This window comes from Pantherophis guttatus, chromosome 15 (genome assembly GCF_059756535.1).
Source record: "Pantherophis guttatus breed Tessera chromosome 15, ASM5975653v1, whole genome shotgun sequence".
NCBI lineage: Eukaryota > Metazoa > Chordata > Lepidosauria > Squamata > Colubridae > Pantherophis > Pantherophis guttatus.
Genome location: NC_142077.1, coordinates 1,744,833 through 1,768,421, shown reverse-complemented (window position 1 = coordinate 1,768,421; position 23,589 = coordinate 1,744,833). Strand labels below are relative to the sequence as shown.

Genomic DNA, 23,589 nt, shown 5'->3' with positions numbered 1-23,589 from the left:
TAAATGTTATTGCTATTCCTTCCTCCCTCTGTCCCCTCCTTCCTCTCATTTCATCTTCCTTCCTTCCTTCCGTCACTTTTTCCTCCAGTCACTTTTTTTATTGTTATTATTCTGGCTCAGGCACTGAAGAGCACCCTGGGGTTCCCTCTGGTCCGTTTCGAAGACGCCGTCATCGATCTGGATCCCTACACCCGGGTTCACCCCTACGAGACCAAGAGCTTCATCGTCAACGACATTCTCAAGCACTTTCAAGAAGTAAGTAACTCCCGGGGTTCTTTTTGGGGGGGGTAGGTTCGGATCTGCTTTGCTTTCCAGTCCTGTAAACATCCATTCATCCATCGATACATCCACCTATACATCCATCCATCTATACATCCATGTCCACCCATCCATCCATCTATCTATCCATCCATCCATCCATCTCCACCCATCCATCCATCCTTCCTTCCTTCAGTCCATCCATCCTTTCATCCACCTATCCGTCTATCCATCCACCCATCTATCCATCCTTCCATTCATCCATCCATCCTTCCATCTATCCATCCACCCATCCACCCTTCCTTCCTTCCATCTATCCTTCCATCTATCCATCTCCATCCATCCATCCATCCATCCACCCTTCCTTCCTTACTTCCTTCCATCTATCCATCCATCCATCCATCCATCGTGGTCCTATCTGTATCCTACCCTCTCAAAGTGATTTCTCTGAACCAGGCCACCACGCTAAGAGCTTTCTCTTCCGTCAGGAAAAGTCCCCCGTTTCTTTTTACTCTCCTTCCCCTGGGGCAGCGTTTGTGGGTTGTGCCGGCGAGCTCCGCCTTGTGACGCCCTCCTCGTGTTTTTCCAGGAGCTGCTCAGCCAAGCGGCCAGGATCCTGAGCTCCGTCGACTTCCTGGGTAACCCGATGGGCCTCCTAAACGACGTTTCCGAAGGAGTCACCGGGCTGATAAAATACGGCAACGTCGGCGGCCTGATACGGAACGTGGCCCACGGCGTGTCGAACTCCGCGGCGAAGGTAGGCCCGGTTCTGACACACTTCATTTAATGAGCGTCCGAAGAGAAGGTTACTAGGGGTGACATGATAGCAGCCTTCCGGCATTCGAAGGGCTGTCGAAGAGAGGAGGTGGGGGGGGGGTCCATGTATGAACTGCTGTGATGTCACCCTTAACACTTAGTCTCCAAAGCACCAAGGCAGGACGAAATAATAGGAGAGAAGCAACCTGGAATTAAAGAAAACTTTCCTGGCAGTTAGAACAATGGAAGGAAGGAAGGAAGGGAGGGAGGGAAGGAGGGAGGGAGGGAGAAAGAAGGAAGGAAGGAAGGAAGGAAGGAAGGAAGGAAGGAAGGAAGGAAGGAAGGAAGGAAGGACGGACTTGTCACCAGACGTTGTGGAGGCTCCATCCCTAGAGATTTTCAAGAAGAGACTGGACCGCCATTTATCTGAAAGAAGGAAGGAAGGAAGGAGGGAGGGAGCAAGGGAAGGAAGAAGGAGGGAGGGAGGGAAGGAAGGGAAGGAAGGAAGAAGCAGGGAAGGAGGGAAGGAAAGAAGGAACCAGAAGTTGAGGAGGCTCCATCCTTGGAGGCTTTCAAGAAGAGACTAGACAGCCATTTGTCTGAAATGGTCCAGGGTCTCCTGCCTGAGCAGGGGGTTGGACTAGAAGACCTCCCAGGCCCCTTCCGACTCCGTCATTCTGTTAAAATATTGCTCTTCTCCCTGCAAGGAAGTTTGAGCTTGACCAGTTGACCACGGCTGCAGCTTCTCCGTGGATGCTGTCGACAAGGAAGGGATGATTAATGACCCTTCTCTGCTTCCCAGATCCTTCCGCTCGATTCAAAAAAAAAAAAAAAATCCAGACTTCCTTTCATCCTTGTCTGCCTTATGTTTTGAGGCAGGGGGGACGGCAATCCAAGGTAGACCTCAGGAGAAATAAAGCCCCTTCCCCTTCTTCTTCAAACCAGGTGGGCCTTTGGGCTCCGAAGCTGAACTTTAATAAACCCCCCCCTTTTTTTTTTTAAAGCCTGCCAAAAAAAAATGATGATAATCCTTCTTTATGGGCCTTGTCTGGTTTCGCCATTATATAGATTTTTTTTTTCCCCGCTTGATGGTCCCCGTAATGGTTTTTCCATGTCTCTTGGAAGCGTGCAGTGGGGGAATGGCTTCTTTCAAACGCCCCGAGCCGAGGATTGAAGTTGGCACGGAGAACCCAGATCGAGAAAGTTCACTGCAGTTTGATCCCTGGAGACCGTCTGTGTGTGTGTGTGTGCGCTAGGAAAGGACTTTGATCCTAAATATAGGTCTGGGAGGGAGTATCCGTTCCCTCTGCCCTGCAGGCTGCTGGCTTTCAGGAAGAAAAGAAGAGGAGAGGAAGAGAAGAGAAGAGAAAAGAAGGAAAGGGACAGAGAGGAAGGAAGGCAGGAGAGAAAGAAAAAAAGGAAGGAGAAGAGAAGGAAAGAAAAGAAAGAAAGAAAAAGAGGAAGAAAGAAAGAAAGAAAGAAGGGTAGAGAGGAAGGAAGGAGACAGAAAGAAAAAGAGGAAGGAGAGGAAAAAGAAAGAGGAAGAAGAGAGAAAGAAAGAAAGAAAGAAAAAGAAAGAAAGAAAGAAGAAGGTAGAGAGGAAGCAAGGAGACAGAAAGAAAAAGAGGAAGGATAGGAAAAAGAAAGAGGAAGAAGAGAAAGAAAGAAAGAAAAAGAAAGAAAGAAAGAAAGAAAGAAAGAAAGAAAGAAAGAAAGAAAGAGAAAAAAGAGGGTAGAGAGGAAGGAAGGCAGGAGAGAAAGAAAAAAAGGAAGGAGAAGAGAAGGAAAGAAAAGAAAGAAAGAAAAAGAGGAAGAAGAAAGAAGGGTAGAGAGGAAGGAAGGAGACAGAAAGAAAAATAGGAAGGAGAGGAAAAAGAAAGAGGAAGAAGAGAGAAAGAAAGAAAGAAAAAGAAAGAAAGAAGGAAAGAAAGAAAAAAGAAGGTAGAGAGGAAGGAAGGAGACAGAAAGAAAAAGAGGAAGGATAGGAAAAAGAAAGAGGAAGAAGAGAAAGAAAGAAAGAAAGAAAAAAGAGGGTAGAGAGGAAGGAAGGAGACAGAAAGAAAAAGAGGGCCAGAGAAGACAAGAGAAAAGGAGAAAATAAGACGAGAGAGACGAGAGAAGAGGAGAGAATAACAGAGTTGGAAGGGACCTTGGGGGGTCTTCTAGTCCAACCCCCCCCTCCCTCTCAGGCAGGACCCCCTCCACCATTCCAGCCCAACGCTTATCCAAATCCCTTCTTCTAAAAAAGCCTCCAGTATTGGAGCAGTCACAACTTCTGGAGGCGAGGGGGTAGTGTTGCGCTTCCAATCGCCACCAGCGGCTCCAAAGCTCCGGTTTGTTATGAGCCCCGCGCTTGACGCAGGAGGAGGGTAGGTTGTGTAACGTTGCCACGTGTTGCTGCTCTGTGTGTGTGTGTGTGTGTGTGTGTAGGTGAAGAGTCGTCCTGGTGTTGCCTTTCTCCCCGTCGTAAATCTCCCCATCAGTGCTGACTTTGAACCCTCGGCAGAAAGGAAAACATTTTATTTTATTTATTTATTTTATATTTTTTTTTGCCTCTGGCCTGGATGTTCTGTGCCCTGTACGACAAACAAGCCTTCAAAAAGGGCAAAACTTTGGCAGCTCTTCCTTGACCCCCTTTCCCCAAAGCCACCTTTTCAGCAGGGACACACAACACACACACACACACACAAATACAAATGCAGAGTGAGGGATAAGGCACAAGGCGGCCACCGGTTCCGAAGGGTCTGCCTGCAAAGCCTCTCTGCAAAGCTTAAAACGAAGACGATTTCTGCCAGTTTTTTTTTTTTAGAGCCGATTTATTCGGGCCACCACGTCACACGGGGAAAAATTCACCCGGAAAATGCAATTATGCTGGGAAGAGTCGGCGTTGAAAGGAAACCAAGGAAAGCCGTTGAAGAAGACGGTTGGTTGGCTGGACGCCATCAAAGCTGACCCCAGCCAGAGCGGAGAAGAAAAAAAAACTCGACTCGGATCGGAAGATGTGGGGAGACCTGGTCCAAGAGTGGGACGCCCCTGAATGGATAAATCAGGATCAGCGTCATCACGGCATAACAAGAATTGGACGGGGCCTTGGAGGTCTTCTAGTCTGCCCAAGCAGGAGGTCGTAAACCATTTCAATCAGTCAACCAATCAATCAATCAATCAGTATAGAGTTGGAAGGGACCTTGGAGGTCTTCTAGTCCGACCCCTTGTGCAAGCAGGAGACCCTACACTTGTGATGGCAAACCTATGACACGCGTGCCACAGATGGCACGTGGAGCCCTATCAGTAAGCACGCGAGTTAAGCTTTGGCGCGCATGTGTGCGCTGGCCAGCTGATTTTTGGGCCTTCTGGACCCACCGGAAGTCGGCAAAAGGGCTGTTTCCGGCTTCCGGAGTATCTGCAGGGAGGTGGGGAAGGCTGTTTTTGCCCTCCCCAGGCGCCTAGAAAACCTCTGGAGCCTGGAGAGGGCACAAAATGGACCTACTGGGCCCACCGGGCCATTGTGTGCCAAAAATGGGAGAGCGGGGTGGTTCGTGTGCACATGTGCAGGGGGCGGAGCGCATGGAATTATGGGTGTGGGTACACGCGACACACACACCCTCCCCACCGCGCGACCCTTGCTTTCGGCACGCGATGGCAAAAAAGGTTAGCCATCACTGCCCTAAACCTTTTCAATCAATCAATCAGAAAAGAGCTGGAAGGGACCTTGGAGGTCTTCTAGTCCGACCCCCTGCTCAAGCCGGAGACCCTAGCCAGCCCAGCTGGCTTTGCTTCCCCACCCACCCCCCAAAAAATGATCCGTCCTGGCTTAATAAAGTCTTAACTTGCCCCAGCGTTGAACCCGCCTGCAATTCTTCGGCTGGGGTCATTTCAAGTTCACTCCGTGGACTTTCGACGGCCTTGTGTTTGTGTGTGTGTGTGTGTGTGCGTGTGCGTGTGCACAGGGAAAACAGCCGGCGGCTCCTGCCGGGATCTCTCGCATTCAGGCCTGTAACACAACACGGATGCCCGCAGGCACCCGCTGGGGAGCTTCACCGGAGCTCCTCCTCGGGGGCAGCTCCTTCCCGTCAGGCCTCTGTAGGGGAGGGGGGACAAAGAGCCCAGGCCCCCCCCTCCTCTCTCTCTCTCTCTCTCCCTGCCCCATTTCATTGGGACTCCGTGGAGTCCTCGGCTGGGCAGGTGCTCCTCGGATTACGACCGTGCGTTTAGTGCGTTCACGAGTAGCCCCGATGATGCTCCCTAGTTTGGGTGATGTGACGTCTGCGGGAAAAGCAACCAGCTCAATGAGCAACAAGGAGCCCACACTCCTCGTCCTCGTCCTCCTCCTGATGATGTTCCCTAGTTGGGTCATGAAATGTTTGCAAGAAAACCATCAAGGTCAGAGAGCCCCAAGGACTCTAGAGTTGTCGTCGTCGTCGTAATCCTCCTCCTCCTCCTGCTTCCTTGTAGCACTGATGATGTCCCCTAGTTGGGTCATGAGATGTCTACAAGAAAACCACTAAGCTGAGATAGCACCAAGGACCCCACTGTCCTTCTTCCTCCTCTTCCTCCTCCTCTCTCTCTCTCTCTCTGCAAACTCTACTCCCTCCTAGCACTGATGATGTTCCCTAGTTGGGTCATGAAATGTCTTAAAGAACACAACCAAGCTCCTAAGAGCACCAAGGTCCCCCTTTCCTCCTCTTCCTCCTCCTCTTCTCTGCAACCCAACCTCCCTTCTAGCACTGATGATGTTACCAAGTTTGGGTCATAAAACGTCTTCAAGAAGACCACCCAGCTCAGAGACCACCGAAGGACCCCACAGTCCGACCCTGAGCTGCCAACATTCTCCTATATCGGATAAATAAAATTAAACGGTCTTCTCCTTCGTCCGTCTCCGACCCACCCCAGTGCTGGAGAACTGAAACACACCCCCTTTCGAGCGAGACAGATGTTGTGTTTGTGTGGTTTTTTTGTGTGTGTTTCCCGCTGTTTCCCCCCCCCCCCCATGGCTCCTTTCTGGACGAAGCCCACCCGTCGATCTTCATGGCCTTGTGTTCTTTGAGGAGGTCATCCGTCGGAGGTCTCCTCGGGAGAGTTTCCGAAGAACCCGAATTGAGGATACAAATTTGTATCCTGCGTGGACCCAGATTCGTTTAAAACAACAACGACACCGGTTAAGCTTTCGACTTCAAAAGCCGTGGGGAGAAATGCACGACGGAAGGTCTTCTCCTGGCTTGGCGACCTTGCAGAAACCCTGAAGGCATCAAGACCCCGGAAGGCTGGAAAGCTCTGGATGAACGATCCTCTGCCTTGAGGCTTGAGGGAGGTTCAAACATCAGACGCAGCAAGCCCTGAATCGTGGCTAGCCCTGAATCGTGGCTATTGACGCTGCATTCACAAACCCGTTGTCCAAAGCTAAATCACCTTCTCAGCCAAGGCGTCAGGCCTCCTGCCACCAGCCAAGTGCCAAATTTTGGCACTCTCACAAAAGGGAGCAGCTCAACAATCTTTCCTTTGGCCGGCTGCCGGCCCCTGTCTCTTTATTTTTATTTTTGTAGGTTTCAAACCGAGTTCTGGGCCTTTTTTCTCACTAATCCTATCCTGGGAGGCCAGTAGATTCCCCAGATCTGTTTTGGGGGTGGGTGGGGGTAAGAGTATTTGGAGCGAGCAGAGAGTAGGTTATATATATATATATATATAGCCAGGAAGAGGGAATATCCTTAGACCTGTTGGAAAAAGATATCCTGGAGAGTAGGTTGCAAGTTTCAAACAGGTTACAGGAAGTCCTCGTTTTATGACTGTTTGTTTAGTGACCGCTTGAAGTTACAACAGCATTGGAAAAAATGCATGTATACATGTGTATGTATCTATCTCTACTTATCTATCGATTATCCATCTGTCTGACTCTCTCAATGTCTGTCTGTCTGTCTGTCTAAATCAATCCATCCATCCATCCATCTATCTATCTATCTATCTATCTATCTATCTATCGATCTATCTATCTATCTCCATCATCCATCCATCCATCCACCTATCTATCTATCTATCTATCTATCTATCTCCATCATCCATCCATCCATCTATATCTATCTATCTATCTATCTATCTATCTATCTATCTATCTCCATCATCCATCCACCTATCCATCTATCTATCTATCTATCTATCTATCTATCTATCTATCTATCTATCTATCTATCTCCATCATCCATCCATCCATCCATCCATCTATATCTATCTATCTATCTATCTATCTATCTATCTATCTATCTATCTCCATCATCCATCCACCTATCCATCTATCTATCTATCTATCTCCATCCATCCATCCATCCACCTATCTATCTATCTATCTATCTATCTATCTATCTATCTATCTATCTTATCTATCTCCATTATCCATCCATCCATCCACCTATCTATCTATCTTTCTATCTAATCTACTTATCTTTCGATGTCTCTTTCTATATCTTTTTATTTATCTTTCGATGTCTATATATCAATCATCTATCTCTATATCTATCTATCTCCATCCATCCTTCTATCTATCTATGTACTTTGAAGAGCAGGCATCAGAATTTCATTTTGATACTTGCCATCCTGTACACAGAAAAGCGACAACGAAGGTTATATCTTACCTTAACTGTACATGCGTACCTGTCCTGTACTTAAGAAGTTACTATATAGCTACGTGTAGGGTAAGTTAAGTATGTTCTGGACAATTCATATCTGTCTTTTTTTTTTCCTTTTTTTTTTTTAACCTTCATGACAGTTTACCGGAACTTTGTCTGACGGTCTGGGAAAGACAATGGATAACCGGCATCAGACGGAGCGGGAATACATTCGATACCACGCAGCGACCAGCGGTGAACATCTCGTGGCCGGCATCCAAGGCCTGGCTCACGGTAATCCGTTATTATCAAGGCTGTAAGGTTTTTCCTCCTGTGAACCTTTTCTGGAGCAGCAAAACTTTTGAGGCTGTCCTTGGGTATCTCTAGTTTTGATGAAAAGAAGGAGGGGAGGGGGAGGACATGATAGCAGCCTTCCAATATTTGAGGGGCTGCCACAGATAAAGGGGGGGGGGTTTGTTTCAACCTATTTTCCAAAGCACCTGTTCTGTTCTGTTCTGTTCTCTCTATATTATTCTATTCTCTATTATTCTATACTATTCTGCATTCTCTTCTGATCTCTATATTCTCTATTATTCTATTCTATTCTCTCTATATTATTCTATTCCATTCTCTATATTCTATTCTATTTTCTATATTCTCTATTATTCTATACTATTCTGCATTCTCTTCTGTTCTCTATATTCTATATTCTATTCTATTCTCTATATATTATTCTATTCTCTATATTCTATACTATTCTGCATTCTATTCTGTTCTCTATATTCTCTATTATTCTATTCTATTCTCTATATTCTCTATTATTCTATACTATTCTGCATTCTCTTCTGTTCTCTATATTCTCTATTATTCTATTCTCTATATTCTATTCTATTCTCTATATATTATTCTGTTCTCTATATTCTATACTATTCTGCATTCTATTCTGTTCTCTATATTCTATATTCTATTCTGTTCTCTATATTCTATATTCTATTCTATTCTCTATATTCTATTCTATTCTCTATATATTATTCTATTCTCTATATTCTATACTATTCTGCATTCTATTCTGTTCTCTATGTTCTATATTATTCTATTCTCTATATTCTATTCTATTCTCTATATTCTGTATTATTCTATACTATTCTGCATTCTATTCTGTTCTCTATATTCTATATTCTATTCTATTCTCTATATTCTATACTATTCTGCATTCTATTCTGTTCTCTATGTTCTATATTATTCTATTCTATTCTAACTAGATTATTCTATTCTATTCTCTATATTCTATTCTATTCTCTATATTCTATTCTATTCTATTCTCTATATTCTATTCTATTCTCTATATTCTGTATTATTCTATACTATTCTGCATTCTGCATTCTCTTCTCTTCTACTCTCTTCTCTATAAATGCTGCCTTCCTTTTGCACCATTTTGCACCCAAAACTTTAGACCTCGTTCAAGCCCTTAATAAATATTTCTTTTTTGGTTTTTTTCCCCAACAGGAATCATTGGCGGACTAACCAGCGTGATCACCTCGACGGTAGAAGGGGTGAAGACCGAAGGGGGAGTTAGCGGCTTCATCTCCGGCCTTGGGAAAGGACTAGTCGGGACGTTAACGAAGCCGGTGGCCGGAGCCCTGGACTTTGCCTCGGAGACTGCCCAAGCCGTCCGAGAGACAGCCACGCTGACCGGCCCCAGGTGAGTGAAACGGGTGGAGTCGTCTTCCGTCTTCCGTCCAGCCTCATCATGCAGGTAGTTCTCAACTCGTTTAGCGACCATTCGACGTTACAACAGAACTGGGGGGAGAAAATGTTTTTTTCACAGTTACGACCGTTAGTGGGTTAGACTAGAAGACCTCCGAGGTCCCTATTATTCACACCACTGTTCTGCCTTCTGAGAAGTAAGACGCCGTGGCTGTGCCCGCCGTGCCGCCATTTTGCGAGCGCACCCACGCCATCTCCAAGGAAGAATTAAAATAATAATAATAATAATAATAATAATGAAGTTATTATTCAGATAAAAAAATGGAGGTTTTATAAGAAGACCGGACAGCCATGCTATAGAGTCGGTCTCCAGCTCGGTCTCCAAGGGGTTGGTCTGGATGACCTCCCAGGCCCCTTCCAACTCCGTTCCTCTGAACCCAGCAGTCCAAAGGTGCCCTGAGTTTCCCCGTTGCTTGAAGCTTCCACCCTTCTCCTCCCCTCTTGCAAAAGCAAGCCAAAAGGAAAATAAAAAAAGAGAGAGAGAGAGAAATACCGCAAATGTATTTTCCTTGTGTTGGCTGAACTCTGAATAACTCCTTTGCTCTCCTGAGCCCAAAATAATCCATTTCTCATTCTGGTGTCACTTATGTAAGGCTCTTAGAAAGAATGAAAGGAAACTTTCTTTCTTTCGCTCTCTTTCTCTCTCTCTCTCTCTCTCTCTCACTCACTCACTTTCTTTCCCCCTCCTTTTGAATAGTTGTGACTCCACTTCAGTCTCCTGGACCCAGAGAGTTTTAATGACACTCCGGTGGTTTTCGGGATGACGTGGAAATCTGGAGCAGGTTGCAAAAAAATGGGGGAAATTAATTAAACCATTAAGCCTTAAAGCAGGATTATTATTATTTCCTCCCCCTGCCCTCCTCCGGCCAGTCCGTGACGCCTTTTCTTCATCCCGAGATCCTGATATTTTTGCTAACGGCAATTTTATTTATTTATTTTTTTATTTAGCCCATGGCCATTTGCCAAGAGGCTACAGTGCGGGGGGGAAAGCGATGCTTGTGGCAATAAAGAAGAATAATCAGAATTGGAGCTGGAAGGGATCTTTGGAGGTCATCTAGTCCAACCCCCTGCTCAAGTAGGGACTGGACGACTAGAAGACCTCCGAGGTCTCTTCCACCTCTATTCTGATTGATTGATTGATTGACTGATTGATTGATTGATTGAAATGGTCTATTGTTTCCTGCTTGAGCAGGGGGTTGGACTAGAAGATTTCAAAGGTTCCTTCCATCTCTATTCTGATTATTATTCTTATTGCCACAAGCATTGCTTTGATGATAGATAGATAGATAGATAGATAGATAGATAGATAGATAGATAGATAGATAGATAGATATTGGATGGATGGGAGGGAGGGAGTGAGAGAAAGATAGCGGGGTAGACTGACAGATAGATGGGAGGGAGGGAGGAGAAAAGTGATAGATAGATAGATGGTAGATAGATAGATAGATAGATAGATAGATAGATAGATAGATAGATAGATAGATAGATAGATAGTAGATGGATGGGAGGGAGAGATGGGAGGGAGAGATGGGAGGGAGAGAAGAAAGATAGTGGGGGAGGTAGACTGACAGATGGGAGGGAGGGAGGAGAAAGAAAGAAAGAGAAAGATAGATAGATAGATAGATAGATAGATAGATAGATAGATAGATAGATGATAAATAGATGATAGATGCATGAGATGAATAGATAGATAGACAGACAGACAGACAGATAATGGATTGATGGGAGAGAGAGATGAGAGAGAGAGAGAGATGGTCTGGGGTTTCCTATTTGAGCAGGGGGTTGGACTAGAAGACCTCCAAGGCCCCTTCCAGCTCTATTCTGATTGAAAAGGAGCCAAAGTTGAGGAACACTAGCCCAGGCAGCTATTCCCCAGGGGTGGGGAGGGTGTTTGACTTCGTTGGGACTCCTGTATTGAACTTAGTGGCTGCATCTGACGTGGGGAGACCTGTGTCCTTCCAAAACTTTTGGCCAAAGGAGCAAACTATTTTCTATTTTCTCTCTTTTTTTCCCCTCTGACCCGGAGTTGCAAACACAAAACCCCTGGCTACTTCTCTGCTCCAATTACAAACCTGGATTAAAAACCAAATTTAGCTGCTCAGGCTGAGTCAGCAACCTCCTTGGGTTGGGGGGTTCAATATGCAGACATTGTGCTTGGGAAATAAATTTGCTGAGAGGTTAATTACAGCTTATTTCCCAATCACTCTCTTTCTCTCTCTCTCTGTCTCTCTCTCTCTCTCTTTCTCTTTCTTCTCTCTTTTTCTCTCTCTTCCTCTCTTTTTTCTCTCTTCCTCTGTTTCGCTCTCTCTCTCTCTCTCTTCCTCTCTTTTTTCTCTCTTCCTCTCTGTCTCTTTTCTCTCTTTCTCTCTCTTCCTCTCTTTCTCTCTCTCTGTCTCTTTTTTCTCTCTTCCTCTCTCTGTTTCGCTCTTTCTCTCTCTGTCTCTTTTTTCTTTCTCTCTTTCTTTTCTCACTTTTTCTCTCTCCCTCTCTTTCTCTCTCTTCCTCTCTCTCTCTCTCTCTCTCTCTCTTTTTTCTCTCTTTTTTTCCTCTCTTCTTCTCTCCCTCTCTCTTTCTCCGGAACCGGTAGTTAAAAATGCTTTAAAAAAATTTTTTTTTAAGTTTTTTTTTTTAACTTTTTAGGCATTTTTTTACTACCGGTTCTCCAGAACCAGTAGTAAAAATGCTTTTTAAAAGTTTTTTTTTTTTTAAAGGGGGGGGTCTCCATCAATCACAGCTGTGCCGCGCGATTGTCTTTTTTTTTTTTTTTACTTTTTAAAATCATTTTTTTTGCAACCTATTCGCCCGAATAGGTTGTAAAAAAATAAAAATGCTTTAAAAAAGTTTTAAAAGACCAGCCCCGAAAAAGCAAAAATTAAAAATGAAAGTTAAAAAGAAAAAAGATGAATGAAAAACGATGGAAATGATCTGTACGTGTAAAATGTGTTTATGAGAAATAAAAAATTAAAAAAAAAAATTTGGGGGAAGGAAAAAAATTTAAAAAAAAAAAAGAGTTGGCCACGCCCACCCGGTCACATTAAACCCCGCCCCCCACACCAAGCCACGCCCACAGAACCGGCCGTAATAAATTTCACTGTTAAACGAACCCATGCCGAGCCGCCCTTTCTGTCCCTAATTTAACCTCAACTTCAGGTTCTGCAGTTTCCTTCCCAAAAAAAATAAATAAAAATAAAAATAATAAAAAATTTAAGCGCCAGTCAAGGTTGTTTGCCAACTTGGGTGTGTGCACTGGTGTGCAAACAGCCATTTGGAGTTTCTTTTCTTTTTTCTCCCTTGTTGTTTTTTTGGTTTTTGTGGGCGAAGAGGAAGTGTGCGAAGGGAAACGCCAAAGAGCCAAAGGATGAAAGACAGGTCAGGAGGAGGAGGAGGAGGGAGGGGCCGAAGGGAGGGACCGGGGGGGGGGAAGGCAAACCCCCCCTCCCCATCTCCTTAAACAGGTAATCACTGCATCATTGTTAGTGATACGCTTCTCGGTTCAAGTAGAGTTCAGCCAAAGAATCCTCATTGTAGCACAACCTGCCTTTCCTCCCCGGTTTTCCAGGATACGACGCTTGGGAAACCGCCGTTCGTGGGGTTGGGCTGACCCCCTGCGGGCGCCATAAACCACCGCCCCTCCCTACTTTCCCCCCCACACACACTTGAGGATGAGGGTGAAGATCTGGGAATAATACGGCCCCCAAACACGAGAGGCTCTAGAAAGTTGTGCAGAAAAAAAAAACTCGGCCAGGATCCGTCCCGCAGAAGAGCGATGGGAGGGACCTCGGAGGTCTTCTAGTCCAACCCCCTGCTCTGCCAGGAGACCCTAGACCATTCCAGACAAAATGTGGTCCAATCTCTTCTGAAAAGCCTCCAGTGATGGAGCAGCCACAACTTTTCCGGTGGCAGGCTGTTCCGCCGGTTAATTCTCCTCGGGGAAATTTCTCCTTATTTCCAGGTGGTTTCTCTCCTTGGTGAGTTTCCCTCCGTTGCTTCTCGTCCTGCCTTCAGGGGCTTTGGAGAACAGGTGGACACCCCCCCCACCCCTCTTCTCTGTGGCAGCCCCCCACCCCCCCAAAATACTGGAATCCTGCTATCACGTGTGTGTGTGTCCCCCCCACCCCACCTCTCCAGTCCTTCTTTTCTCTAGACCGGCCCTACCCGATTCCTGCAACCCGTTCATTGTACGGTCCAACCCTCTAATCATCAGCAATTAAGACGATTAAAAGCTCGGAGGCTTAAAACGTATAAAGAACATTTTCAGGGATCGAGTACGGCTAAGTTTAGAGAAAGGAAGTCCTATGGGGGCGGGAGGGGCGGGTCTCTGCACCCCTTCCCATCTTAAAACTGATTTTTATTTTTATTTTTTTTAAAAAAAATCTCTCTCTCTGCTCCGACTTTCCTCCGAATTAATTGTGCCACCTCATCGTGTTCTTTCTTTCTTTCTTTCTTTCTTTCTTTCTTTCTTTCTTTCTTTCTTTCTATTTATTTATTTATTTATTTATTTATTTATTTATTTATTTATTTATTTATTTATTTTTCCCAACACAATCGCTTTCTCCAGTGAATTTCCCCCACCCCCACGTGACGTGGCCCAAAATGAGCGAGATTTGAAGTCGTGTGATTTCTTCATTCCTGGGGCTTAGGGAAGAACTGGGGCAAGGGGGGGGGTGTTTCCCCCCCCCCTTCCTTGGGGAAAGAATATCCGTGCGAGTTTCGCCTTTCCAGAAACTCTGGCACGCGGTGCACAGCGGAGGTCTCCGATGTGCTGTTTTATTTACGGTTCTGTAGAGAGAGGCGTAGAAATCGAACGTGGAATGTCTTGCATTTGTGAATAGGGCCTTGGAATATGTTGGCCAGATGTTGGTCAGTCTGATTGGCTGGTTCTTTGCAATGGGTGGGCAACCCCCTCCATATTCTGTGGCTTTTCTTCCTTTCTTTTTCTTCCTTCCTTTCTTCTTTCTTTCCTTCCTTCCTTTTTTCTTCCCTTCCTGCCTTCTTTCCCTTTTTATCCTTCCTTCCTTCTTTCATTCTTCTTCTTTCCTTCCTTTCTTCTTTTTCTTTCTTTCTTCCTTCCCTCCCTCCCTTCCCTTTCTTCCTTCCTCCCTCCCTTCCCTTCTTTCTTTCTTCCTTTCCTTCCTTTTTTCCTTCCTTCCTTCCGTTTCTCCCCTTCCTTCCTTCCATCTTTCCTTCCCTTTTCTCCTTCCTTCCTTTTCTCCTTCCTTTCTTTTTATTTTCCCTTTTTCCCTCCCTTCCTTTCCTTTTTCTCCTTCCTTCCTTCCCATTTCTTCCTTCCTTCCTCCTTCCTTTTATATTATTTTCACGAACGACTCACGGAGGCAAACGCATCCGATGCACCTCCTTACTTTGGCCCCGCAACAACAATCCTCCGAGGTGGGTCGGACCTAGAGAGAGCCCCCAGGCGGCTTTTCCCTGCTTCTTCCCGTTGCAAACATACATATCTCCCATGGGCCTTTGGTGCATATCCCGCTCGCTCGTGGACGGAAGGCCACTCACTGACCCCCGCAGGAGTCTCACACCTCCCGTAGCTGCTGCTTTTCAGCAGTTCGCAGCCCCCCAGCCCGTGCCTTGACCTGCGGGTCCCCCCTTGCCGCCGAGGGAGGGTCTCTTTCCCTCCCCCTCCCACCTCCATAGATTTCCCCTCTCTCTGTCCTTCTGCCCTTCTCCTGAACTCTTTTCCTCCCTTGGAGTCCCCAGCCTCCTCGCAGCTCTTGCCATGCACGTCTCCTTCTTCACAAGGCTGCAAAGCCCCCCCCCCCACCCACAAGCCAGAACTGCAGCTCGGGGTGCATCAATTTAACCCCCCCCCACCCCCCAATCCCACCCCGACAAATCGGGAGGAGAGCCGATCTGACCTCTGCTGTGATGATGATGGAAGGAGGGGGATGGTGGAAAAAAAAGGAAAGTTTCATCCCCATTGATTGCGGACTGGCGGGTAGCCAGGCTGCGGCGTTGACCGGCGGTTGAACTACAGTGTGAAGGCGTGTGTAATGCTACTCGGGGTTTTGTACGGCCGCCAACGAGTACATATCCAGAGGGCAAAAGTTTAGAGCGAGTCGAGGCTCTGCGAATTAACCCTCTCGCGCAGCACGTAACGGATCCCCCCCCAGATCTGGCTGGTTCTCGCCGTTTTCTCCCCCCCCCCCAAAAAATGGAAACCTGCAATTATTCTTTTATTTCCGATTCTCAGCCGCAAAAAAGCCGCCTTAGAGGGAAAACAATGAGGGACATTGATGTCTGGCACACATGTTCCTCCTCCTCTCAGGGCCCCCTGGCAGTGGGGCATGGGATAGACGATCCTTTCACCGCTCGTTCTCAAGTTGCGACGGTCCGTGGGAGCGACAGTTCCAACTTTTACAACCACTTGGAACCAAGTTTTTTTTTTCCACGCTTAACAACCGTCGTCGCAGCCTCCCAAAATTCAGAGGCTCGTATTTACGACCGTCACAGTTTGTCCTGGGTGGGGAGGAGGAGGAGGTGACATGCCATCCCCTTTAGGGGAATTAAGCCAGATCCGCCGAACGACCCGCTTACTCGCTGACCCCCCACCCGCGGCGGTTCGCTTAACAACGGTGGCCAGGGGAATGTCGTTAAAAAAAAAACGGGGCGGAAACTTCCCCTTTTCACCAATTTTTTTTTTCTCGCTCAGCTGCCGAAATTTGGGGGCTCGGTTGGCGCGGTCGTAACTCAAGGATTAACCTCAAAACTCGGCAACCCTGCGCTTTAATTCAGTCTGTTGGAAGAAGATTGTGAAAGTCGCGGCCTGTTTATAATCTTTTTTTTTTCTTTTACAAAAAAAAAAAACGAGGACGCTGGGTGAAAAATGTAGCTGCACAGGTTGTGTTGCATCCAGTTAGACATGCCCTGTGGGAGATTTGGTGGGTTTTTTTCGGCCCCCTCAAAAATTCCTTCCAAAATAGTCCATTTTCCTCTGGTTAAGCCTGCAACAGAAGTCTTCAAGTTTCTCGTCTTTTTCCCCCCTCTGGCCAAGTCAAGAAATAATCCCACCTGTCACTCTCTAATTTTTGCACGTCGTTTTTTTTTCCCCCTGTTTTGCTACTGCGAAAAGAACTGACTTAGGTAATCCTGTTTAAAAAAACAAAACAAAAATACCATATATTGTGCTGGAAATAATGCCTCCGCTTCTGGGTTATTTCGAATTTGCTACCCTCCGTTAAACAAACAAACAAACAAAATAAAAGGCATTAAATCCAAAATGTTCGGGAGAGCATAAATCATCAGAAATAATCCCCGTCTAATCGGATATTAAAAGTTGCAAAGGTTTGAGAAAAGAAAAGGGAGAAAAAAAAGAATTAAAAACACAGTTTATATCACAAACAAATCAGCTGGGGGGAAAATTGAACCAGGCTGCGGACTTTTAACTCCCAAGAATTTGTCACACGATATCACAATGAGATATATTTTTTAATTTCTAATCCTGGATCTCAAGACGTCGCGGAATGCTTTAGAAACCATAAATACAGGTGCTCCTCGGCTTACGACCACAACGGAAGGCCAACGTTTACGCTGCTAAGTGAAACGTCGCTTTAAGTGAGCCTCGCCCCGTTTTAACGGCCTCTCTCGCCACCGTTGTTAAGCGAATCGTTGCAGTTGTTTTGAGTTCGTCCCCACCGTCGTTGAGCGAATCCCCCATTGACTTTGCTTCTGAGAAGTGGATCACGTAAGTCCAGGAACTCTGCATCCGTCATAAATACGAACCAATGGCAAAGCGTTTGAATTTCGACGCAGCGACGGTCATAAGTGTGAAAGAACAGTCCTCCTAAGTTTCCTTTTTCTTTTTTTTCCGGTGCCGTTGTAACTTTTAAACGGTCACTAAACAAACAGTGGCACGTCAAAGATTTAACCTATGATATGTTTCTAAGAGCTGGGGTTGAACGAAATTCAGACGCCTGGCTATCGAATCGCATTTATGACGGTCGCAGTGTCCCGGAGGTGTGTATGTGTGTGTGTGAGAGAGAGAGAGACGCAGTCCCCTTTTGCAAAGTCACCGGGGAAGCCGGATTCACTTAGCGACCGTGTGAGTCAATGAACCAGCTGCCGTGATTCCCTTTCGCAAGAACCGTCATAAAACGGATAAACCATTCGTCTGAAGTGGGGTGTAGGGTTTCCTGCCTAGGCAAGGGGGCTGGACTAGAAGACCTCCAAGGTCCCTTCCAACTCTATCCTAAAATGGGGGCCGAAGGGATTTCTCACTCAGCGGCGTAAACGTCCGGAGGGCTCGGTTTGTCGTCGTAAGTCGAGGACTACCCGCAGAAAGGGAAGCTTCTTAAGATTTTGAAAAGAGAGGGAGAGAGAGAGAGACAGATTCGATGATCTGGTGTATAATTTAAGACCCAAAAGAAGGAAGGATACAGGACATTCAACATCATCCCTGCCAAAGAATTTGCGCTTAACAATTGTGAGGAAGGAAGGAAGGAGGGGGGTGAAGGAGTCTCTTTGCGAGTCTCCGTTGTGTTACTGGTGCTTCTCAGTTACACAACAGACTCCTTTTGGCCGTTTTGTGCTTGCAAAATATCTATGTGGGGCTCCCAAGCAATGCAAAAAAAAAGGGGGGAAGAATTTTCCTGCCTTTTGGCAAAAGCGTTTTTAAGAGACCGCCACAGAGCTCCAAATACAGACCAGTCCTAAACACTCCGCTTAGCGACTGCCAAAGGCGACTCGGGGAGCCAGATTGGCAGGGCCTGAAAGGAGAAGGCTGTGGGGTTGTGCCGTGCTTTCTCGCTGGCCTTATCCCGGGTTCGAGTTGTGCCTGCTTCCCTCCCTCCCTCCCTCCCCCCCTCCTTCCCTGAGTTGTGATGGATCCTGTTCCTTGGCTTTGGAACTGTGATTTCCACCCCTGGAAAGAAGCGAAGATTTTTTGCGCGGGGAGAATTGGATGCTACTCTGGGTGAACTGGGAAGAGGGGAGGGGGGGTTACCGGGGGGGAGCGTGGGTAGCCAGCCAAGCGGGTGGGTGCCAGAGGACAGACCGTGCCAGAGGACAGAACAAAACAGAGTCGTCTCCTAGTCAGAGGCCGGCCCTCCCTTCTTCTTCGCCTCTCTCTACAAAAGAGCACTTAACACTTATATACCGCTTCGGGGTGTTTTTACGGCCCTCTCTCTTAGGCGGTTTACAGAGTCAGCCTCTTGCCCGCCCCCGCCCCCCCAAACAATCTGGGTTCCTCATTTGACCCACCTCGGAAGGACGGAAGACTGAGTTAAGATCGAACTGCCGGCAGTGAGCAGGGAGTTAGCCTGCCAATGCTGGATTCTGACCACTGGGCCCCATGAACGGATGGATGGATGATCATAGATAGATAGATAGATAGATAGATAGATAGATAGATAGATAGATAGATAGATAGATAGATATCATAGATGAGAGAGAGATGATAGATTGATGAGAGAGAGAGAGAAATAGATCATAGATTATAGAGAGGATGGATGGATGGATGGATGGATGGATCATAGATAGATATAAATCATAGAAGAGAGAGAGATGAGGATAGATTGATGAGACAGAGAGAAATAGATTATAGATGAGAGAGAGTGGATGGATGATAGATAGATAGATAGATAGATAGATAGATAGATAGATAGATAGATAGATAGATATAAATCATCAATGAGAGAGATGATGATAGATTGATGAGAGACAGATGATGGACGGATGGATGATAGATACAGACAGACAGATATAAATCATAGATCAGAGAGAGATGATGATGATAGAGAGATGATGGATGATAGATAGATAGATAGATATAAATCATAGATGAGAGAGAGGATGATAGATTGATGAGAGAGAAAGAGAGATGATGGATGGATGGATGATAGACAGACAGACTGATATAAATCATAGATCAGAGAGAGATGATAAGAGAGGGGATGGATGGATGGATCATAGATAGATAGATAGATATAAATCATAGATTAGAGAGCGATGATGAGAGATTGATGAGAAAGAGAGAGAGAGAGAGAAGAAGGATGGATGGATGGATGGATGGATGGATGGAGAGGGAGGGAGGGAGAAAGGTGGGGATACCCAGATACCTAAATAGATGTAAGAGAGAGAGAGAGAAAAAAAATGGGCGATGCCACCACAGGGATGCCGCAAACGGTCGTCAGTGCAAAAAACGGTCCTTTTTCCAGCGCCGTTCTAAGTTCGAACGGCCACTAAACGAACTGTTGAAAACTCAAGCCCTCTACCTGTCGTTGGACCGACGGGTGCTGGCCTTGGACCCCTTAACCCAACGGCCGGTTCCGTCTCTCTTTTCCCACCCAGAATGACCCCGTTCTTCCTCTCCTCTGATCGACAGGACGCAGGCGGAGCGGATACGGAGGCCGCGGTGTTGCCGGAGTCCCCAAGGCCTCCTGCCCCGCTACTCAGGCAGCCAGGCGGAAGGGCAGGAGATACTCTTCAAGCTGACGGACAACCTCCAGGAGGAGTTGTAAGTACCCCGGGGGGGGGGGCAGTCCTCGGCTTAACGACCGTCGCGTCCCCGGCACTCGCGCGATCCAAAAACCCAGCCCCCTTTTGGAGTTGCGCGATCGCCGCTGTGCGAGCATTCCAAGACGCAAAGCGAGCGAGCCTTTCAAACCGACCTTTTTTTTGTCCAGAGTTAAACCTTTTTAAGAAGTTTTGTTTTTTTTTAAATATCTTGCTCTCCATGCCGTGATTCTAAGTGATTCCACATTGCTGCTCCCCGTTTCAACTTCTGAAAAACATTTGCTGAGTAATTCAATTACTTCCTGATGTATGTGTGTTTTCTGTGTGTGTGACTTTTGCCGGAGGCGGTCCCGAGTTTTGGAGGCATAAATTCTCCGTCGATGTGGTTGCTTCTCCTTTCTTTCTTTCTTTCTTTCTGTCTTTTCTTCTCTTCTCTTCTCTTTTCTTTTCTTTTTTTTAACTCCTTGGCTTTTTATCGGATGCTTTGACTTTGGAGGTTGCATTCGCTGGGAATGATTTCTGGATTTTGCAATCAGTGGGATTGGGGGAAAAAAAAACTGGCAAACGGAGACGTCGTAAGGGTCATTGAGAGGTCTGGCGGCCAATCCCGATCGGAAAAATGGACGTCAGCCAGTTGGGAAGCCGGACGCGAGCAAAACAACCAGTTTGAATCACACCATGATTCCATTGAATCCTGGAAGGGGCCTTAGAGGTCTTCTAGTCCAACCCCCTGCTCAGGGGTGAGTAGAGTCTGGCAAGGCGCCCCTCGACGTGAGTGACATCAAATTGGTCACGCCTACCCAGTCCCATGACCACCTAACCACACCCACCCAGCCGGTCATTAGGCAAATCATCTTAGTGGTCCGCGGGATTTAAAATTATGAATTTAGTGGTCCCTGAGGTCCGAAATGTTGGGGGACCCCTGGACTAGATGACGTACAAGGTCCCTTCCGACTCTGTTCATCTAACAGTGTCTAAAAATGAGCCCTCCTGCCTTCTCTCCTTCCTTTCCAGCTTCATCGCGGTGGAGAACGTAGACGGCTACGGCGTCGTCATCTCCTCCAAAGCGGTTTACTTCCTCAAGAGCGGGGACGCCATGGACCGAGAGGCCATCTTCCTGGAGGTCAAATACGACGACCTCTACCACTGCCTTATCTCCAGGGATCACGGACAGGTTTACGTCCAGCTGACCAAGAAAGCCGTCAATTCGGCCAGCGGCGTCGCCATGCCCGGCCCGTCGCATCAGAAGCCCATGGTGAGCGGTGTCTCTCGGATAAATTGGTTTTAATTTGGTGGTGGTGATGCTGCTGCTGCTTCGATTGAAATTATTTGACACTGGAGGGTTTTGGAAAAAAAAAAGAACCCTGATTACATGGTAATCCTCGACTTACGACCGACCGTCACTGAGCTGAAAATTTTCCCTCGCTAAGCGAGACAAATTACTTTTCAGAGTTCGGCGTTTTGAGTTTGCTTCGGTATTATTAAAAACCAATTATTTTAGGGTTTAATCTGGGGCCTTATCAAACCAGTAACTCACTTTACGGCCACCGTTTGAAGCCCCGACATTTCTGTCCCACGACAGAATCAATCGATCAATAATTGAATCAATCAGAATATGGAAGGGACCCTTGGAGGTCTACTAGTCCAGCCCCCTGTTCAAACAGGGTTTTTCTTTTCTATCTTTTTTTTTTTTTAAGCGTCCGTGGTCATTTCATTTTTTTCCCCGCAGGTCCACGTCTCAGCCGAGGACGTGGCCGTCCGTCTCTGTCAAGAGATCAACTATGCAAAGAGCCTTTTCTACGAACAGCAGCTCATGCTGAGGTCCGGCGAACACCACGAACAGTTAGAACTGGACTCCTGACCCGGAGAAAATGTCCGAGAAAATGTGGGCCACGCCCTGCCCCTCCATCACACCCTCGGCTCACCCTCGGAGATTCGGAGCCCCTAAGAAAGTTTCGGGCGAAGCACAGAAGCCCAAAAAACTCTGCAGGACAAAAAAAAACAAAAAAAACCCCCCCGATCTTACACCAACAGCCGGGACCCCTTAGGAGGAAAAAAAAAAAAACCCTGATATTTTCTTAACCATTTGTGTGTGTGTGTATATATATATATAGTGTGAGATATATATATATATATGTATACTTGTGTGTGTGTGTGTGTATGATGTGTAGACAATGTGCATCTATCTGCACACTTTATCACACACGCCGTCGAGATTGTACAAAAGTTCTTTTTTTTTCCGTGTAAAGAAATGATAGGAAAAAAAAAGTTATATTGCACTGAATTTTGAGCAATTTGCGGGAGGGAGGGGAAGCCACTTTTATTTCTATTTTTCCTTCCTTTCGCTGGAAGCGGCAAAGAGGCAGGCCGGATGTCTTGAAAAACAAGGGGGGTAGACGGGGACAGGACCCTCAGCCTCCATCCCTGGTCAGAATCGTGGGGGTGTGGGGGGGGGTCTCTATTTTGGCATCTGGGGGCCAAAGACGGGTGGTGTGGGGGGTGCTGATTTCTCTGCGTTGGGAGAGGATCCCCCGCTCAATCCTTCCTTTCCGGCATCCCAGACGAGGTGAGCGGGTGGGAGGAGTTTTAAGGAGACCGAACGAGAACGTCGGTTTATAAATGTAATATTTGCAAATCTTGATCCTGAGGATTCATTAAAAAACAAACAACAAAACCGACACACACACACCACGGCTTTTCTTGCAATCTTACGGTTATTTCAGGAGTGGGGTTGAAAAATTTCAGCAACCGCTTCACTGCCTGGTTGCTGGGGGGACGTGGCCTACTCAGCCGCCTGTACCACAGTGGGTTGCGGGGTTGTTTTCGCCCTCCCCAGGCTCCAGAGGCTTTCCTCGAGCATCCAGGAGGGCAAAAACTGCCTCCCCCGGGCACCGGAGGCTGGAAATAGGGCCGTTTCCGGAATTCGCCCTTCCAGAGCCTCCACCTGCGCCCTGCACTTACTTGGCATCCAAAACGGGCCATGTGGAGACTCCCGGGAGGGGAGAGCCGGGGTGGGCGGGGTCAGCCAGTCCTTGGAACAACCGGTTCGGCGGACCAGATTAAAATCAACATCCGAACCGGATGATTCCCACCGCTGGGTTATTTCCACAGTAGTCGACTTTGACGTAACGTGGCCGGTGGTGGTGAAGGGGTAGGAGGTAGGAAAGAATGCAGAACTTCGGAATGCATCTTCGGAAATGGGGGGAGAGCCCCTTCCCCCCCCCCCCAGAAGAAAAAAGCTGCCGGCCTGGACAATCGGCAACTTCACAGGTGGAGAGCTTCATTTTAAGGTAGGCGGGCGTGTTTCTCGAACAGACGGTCTCCGGGTACGAGAAGGAGAAGGCTGGATTTTGGAAGAGTGGGACAGGATAAAACGAGAAGGGGGCTGGACTAGAAGACCTCCCTTTCAGCTCTGTTCCATTCAATCGACTCAGGCTGACGTGCCAGGCCGAGGCCAGCCAGCTGGTACCGAAAGAGGACCAGACCCTCCGTTTCCCCCCCCCTCCGCGACTCCTGCTGCTCCTCCGCAACGGGCACTTGGCAACTCTCCGCCACCAGCATCGCGAAGCCAAAAAAAAGAACAGGACGTCTCGCGCCTGGGATCGAACATACCTGCAAAAGAATTCATCCGGAGAGCCAAAAAAGTAGTGATCGCCAGGGAGGGATCGGGGGGGGATGCATTCCGCTTTTGGCAGCCGTCGGATAAGAGGCGGCCACGAGCCAACAGCCAAAACTCGCTGCATTTCTGTAA

At 47.1% G+C, this 23,589-nt stretch overlaps 1 protein-coding gene across 2 annotated transcripts in view; it reads left to right on the top strand.

Moving 5' to 3' along the window:
* VPS13D (vacuolar protein sorting 13 homolog D) overlaps positions 1-21,921 on the top strand; it is a 90,791-nt gene extending 68,870 nt beyond the window's left edge. For both annotated transcript variants that reach the window (XM_087879239.1, XM_087879237.1), the window contains 7 exons: positions 121-255; positions 848-1,015; positions 7,769-7,901; positions 9,114-9,309; positions 19,708-19,839; positions 20,853-21,093; positions 21,568-21,921. In XM_087879239.1, the coding sequence (XP_087735365.1) occupies positions 121-255; positions 848-1,015; positions 7,769-7,901; positions 9,114-9,309; positions 19,708-19,839; positions 20,853-21,093; positions 21,568-21,699 (1,137 nt within the window). In that variant the 3' untranslated portion in view covers positions 21,700-21,921. The remainder of the gene's footprint in view (positions 1-120; positions 256-847; positions 1,016-7,768; positions 7,902-9,113; positions 9,310-19,707; positions 19,840-20,852; positions 21,094-21,567) is intronic.
* Positions 21,922-23,589: the final 1,668 nt, after the last annotated feature.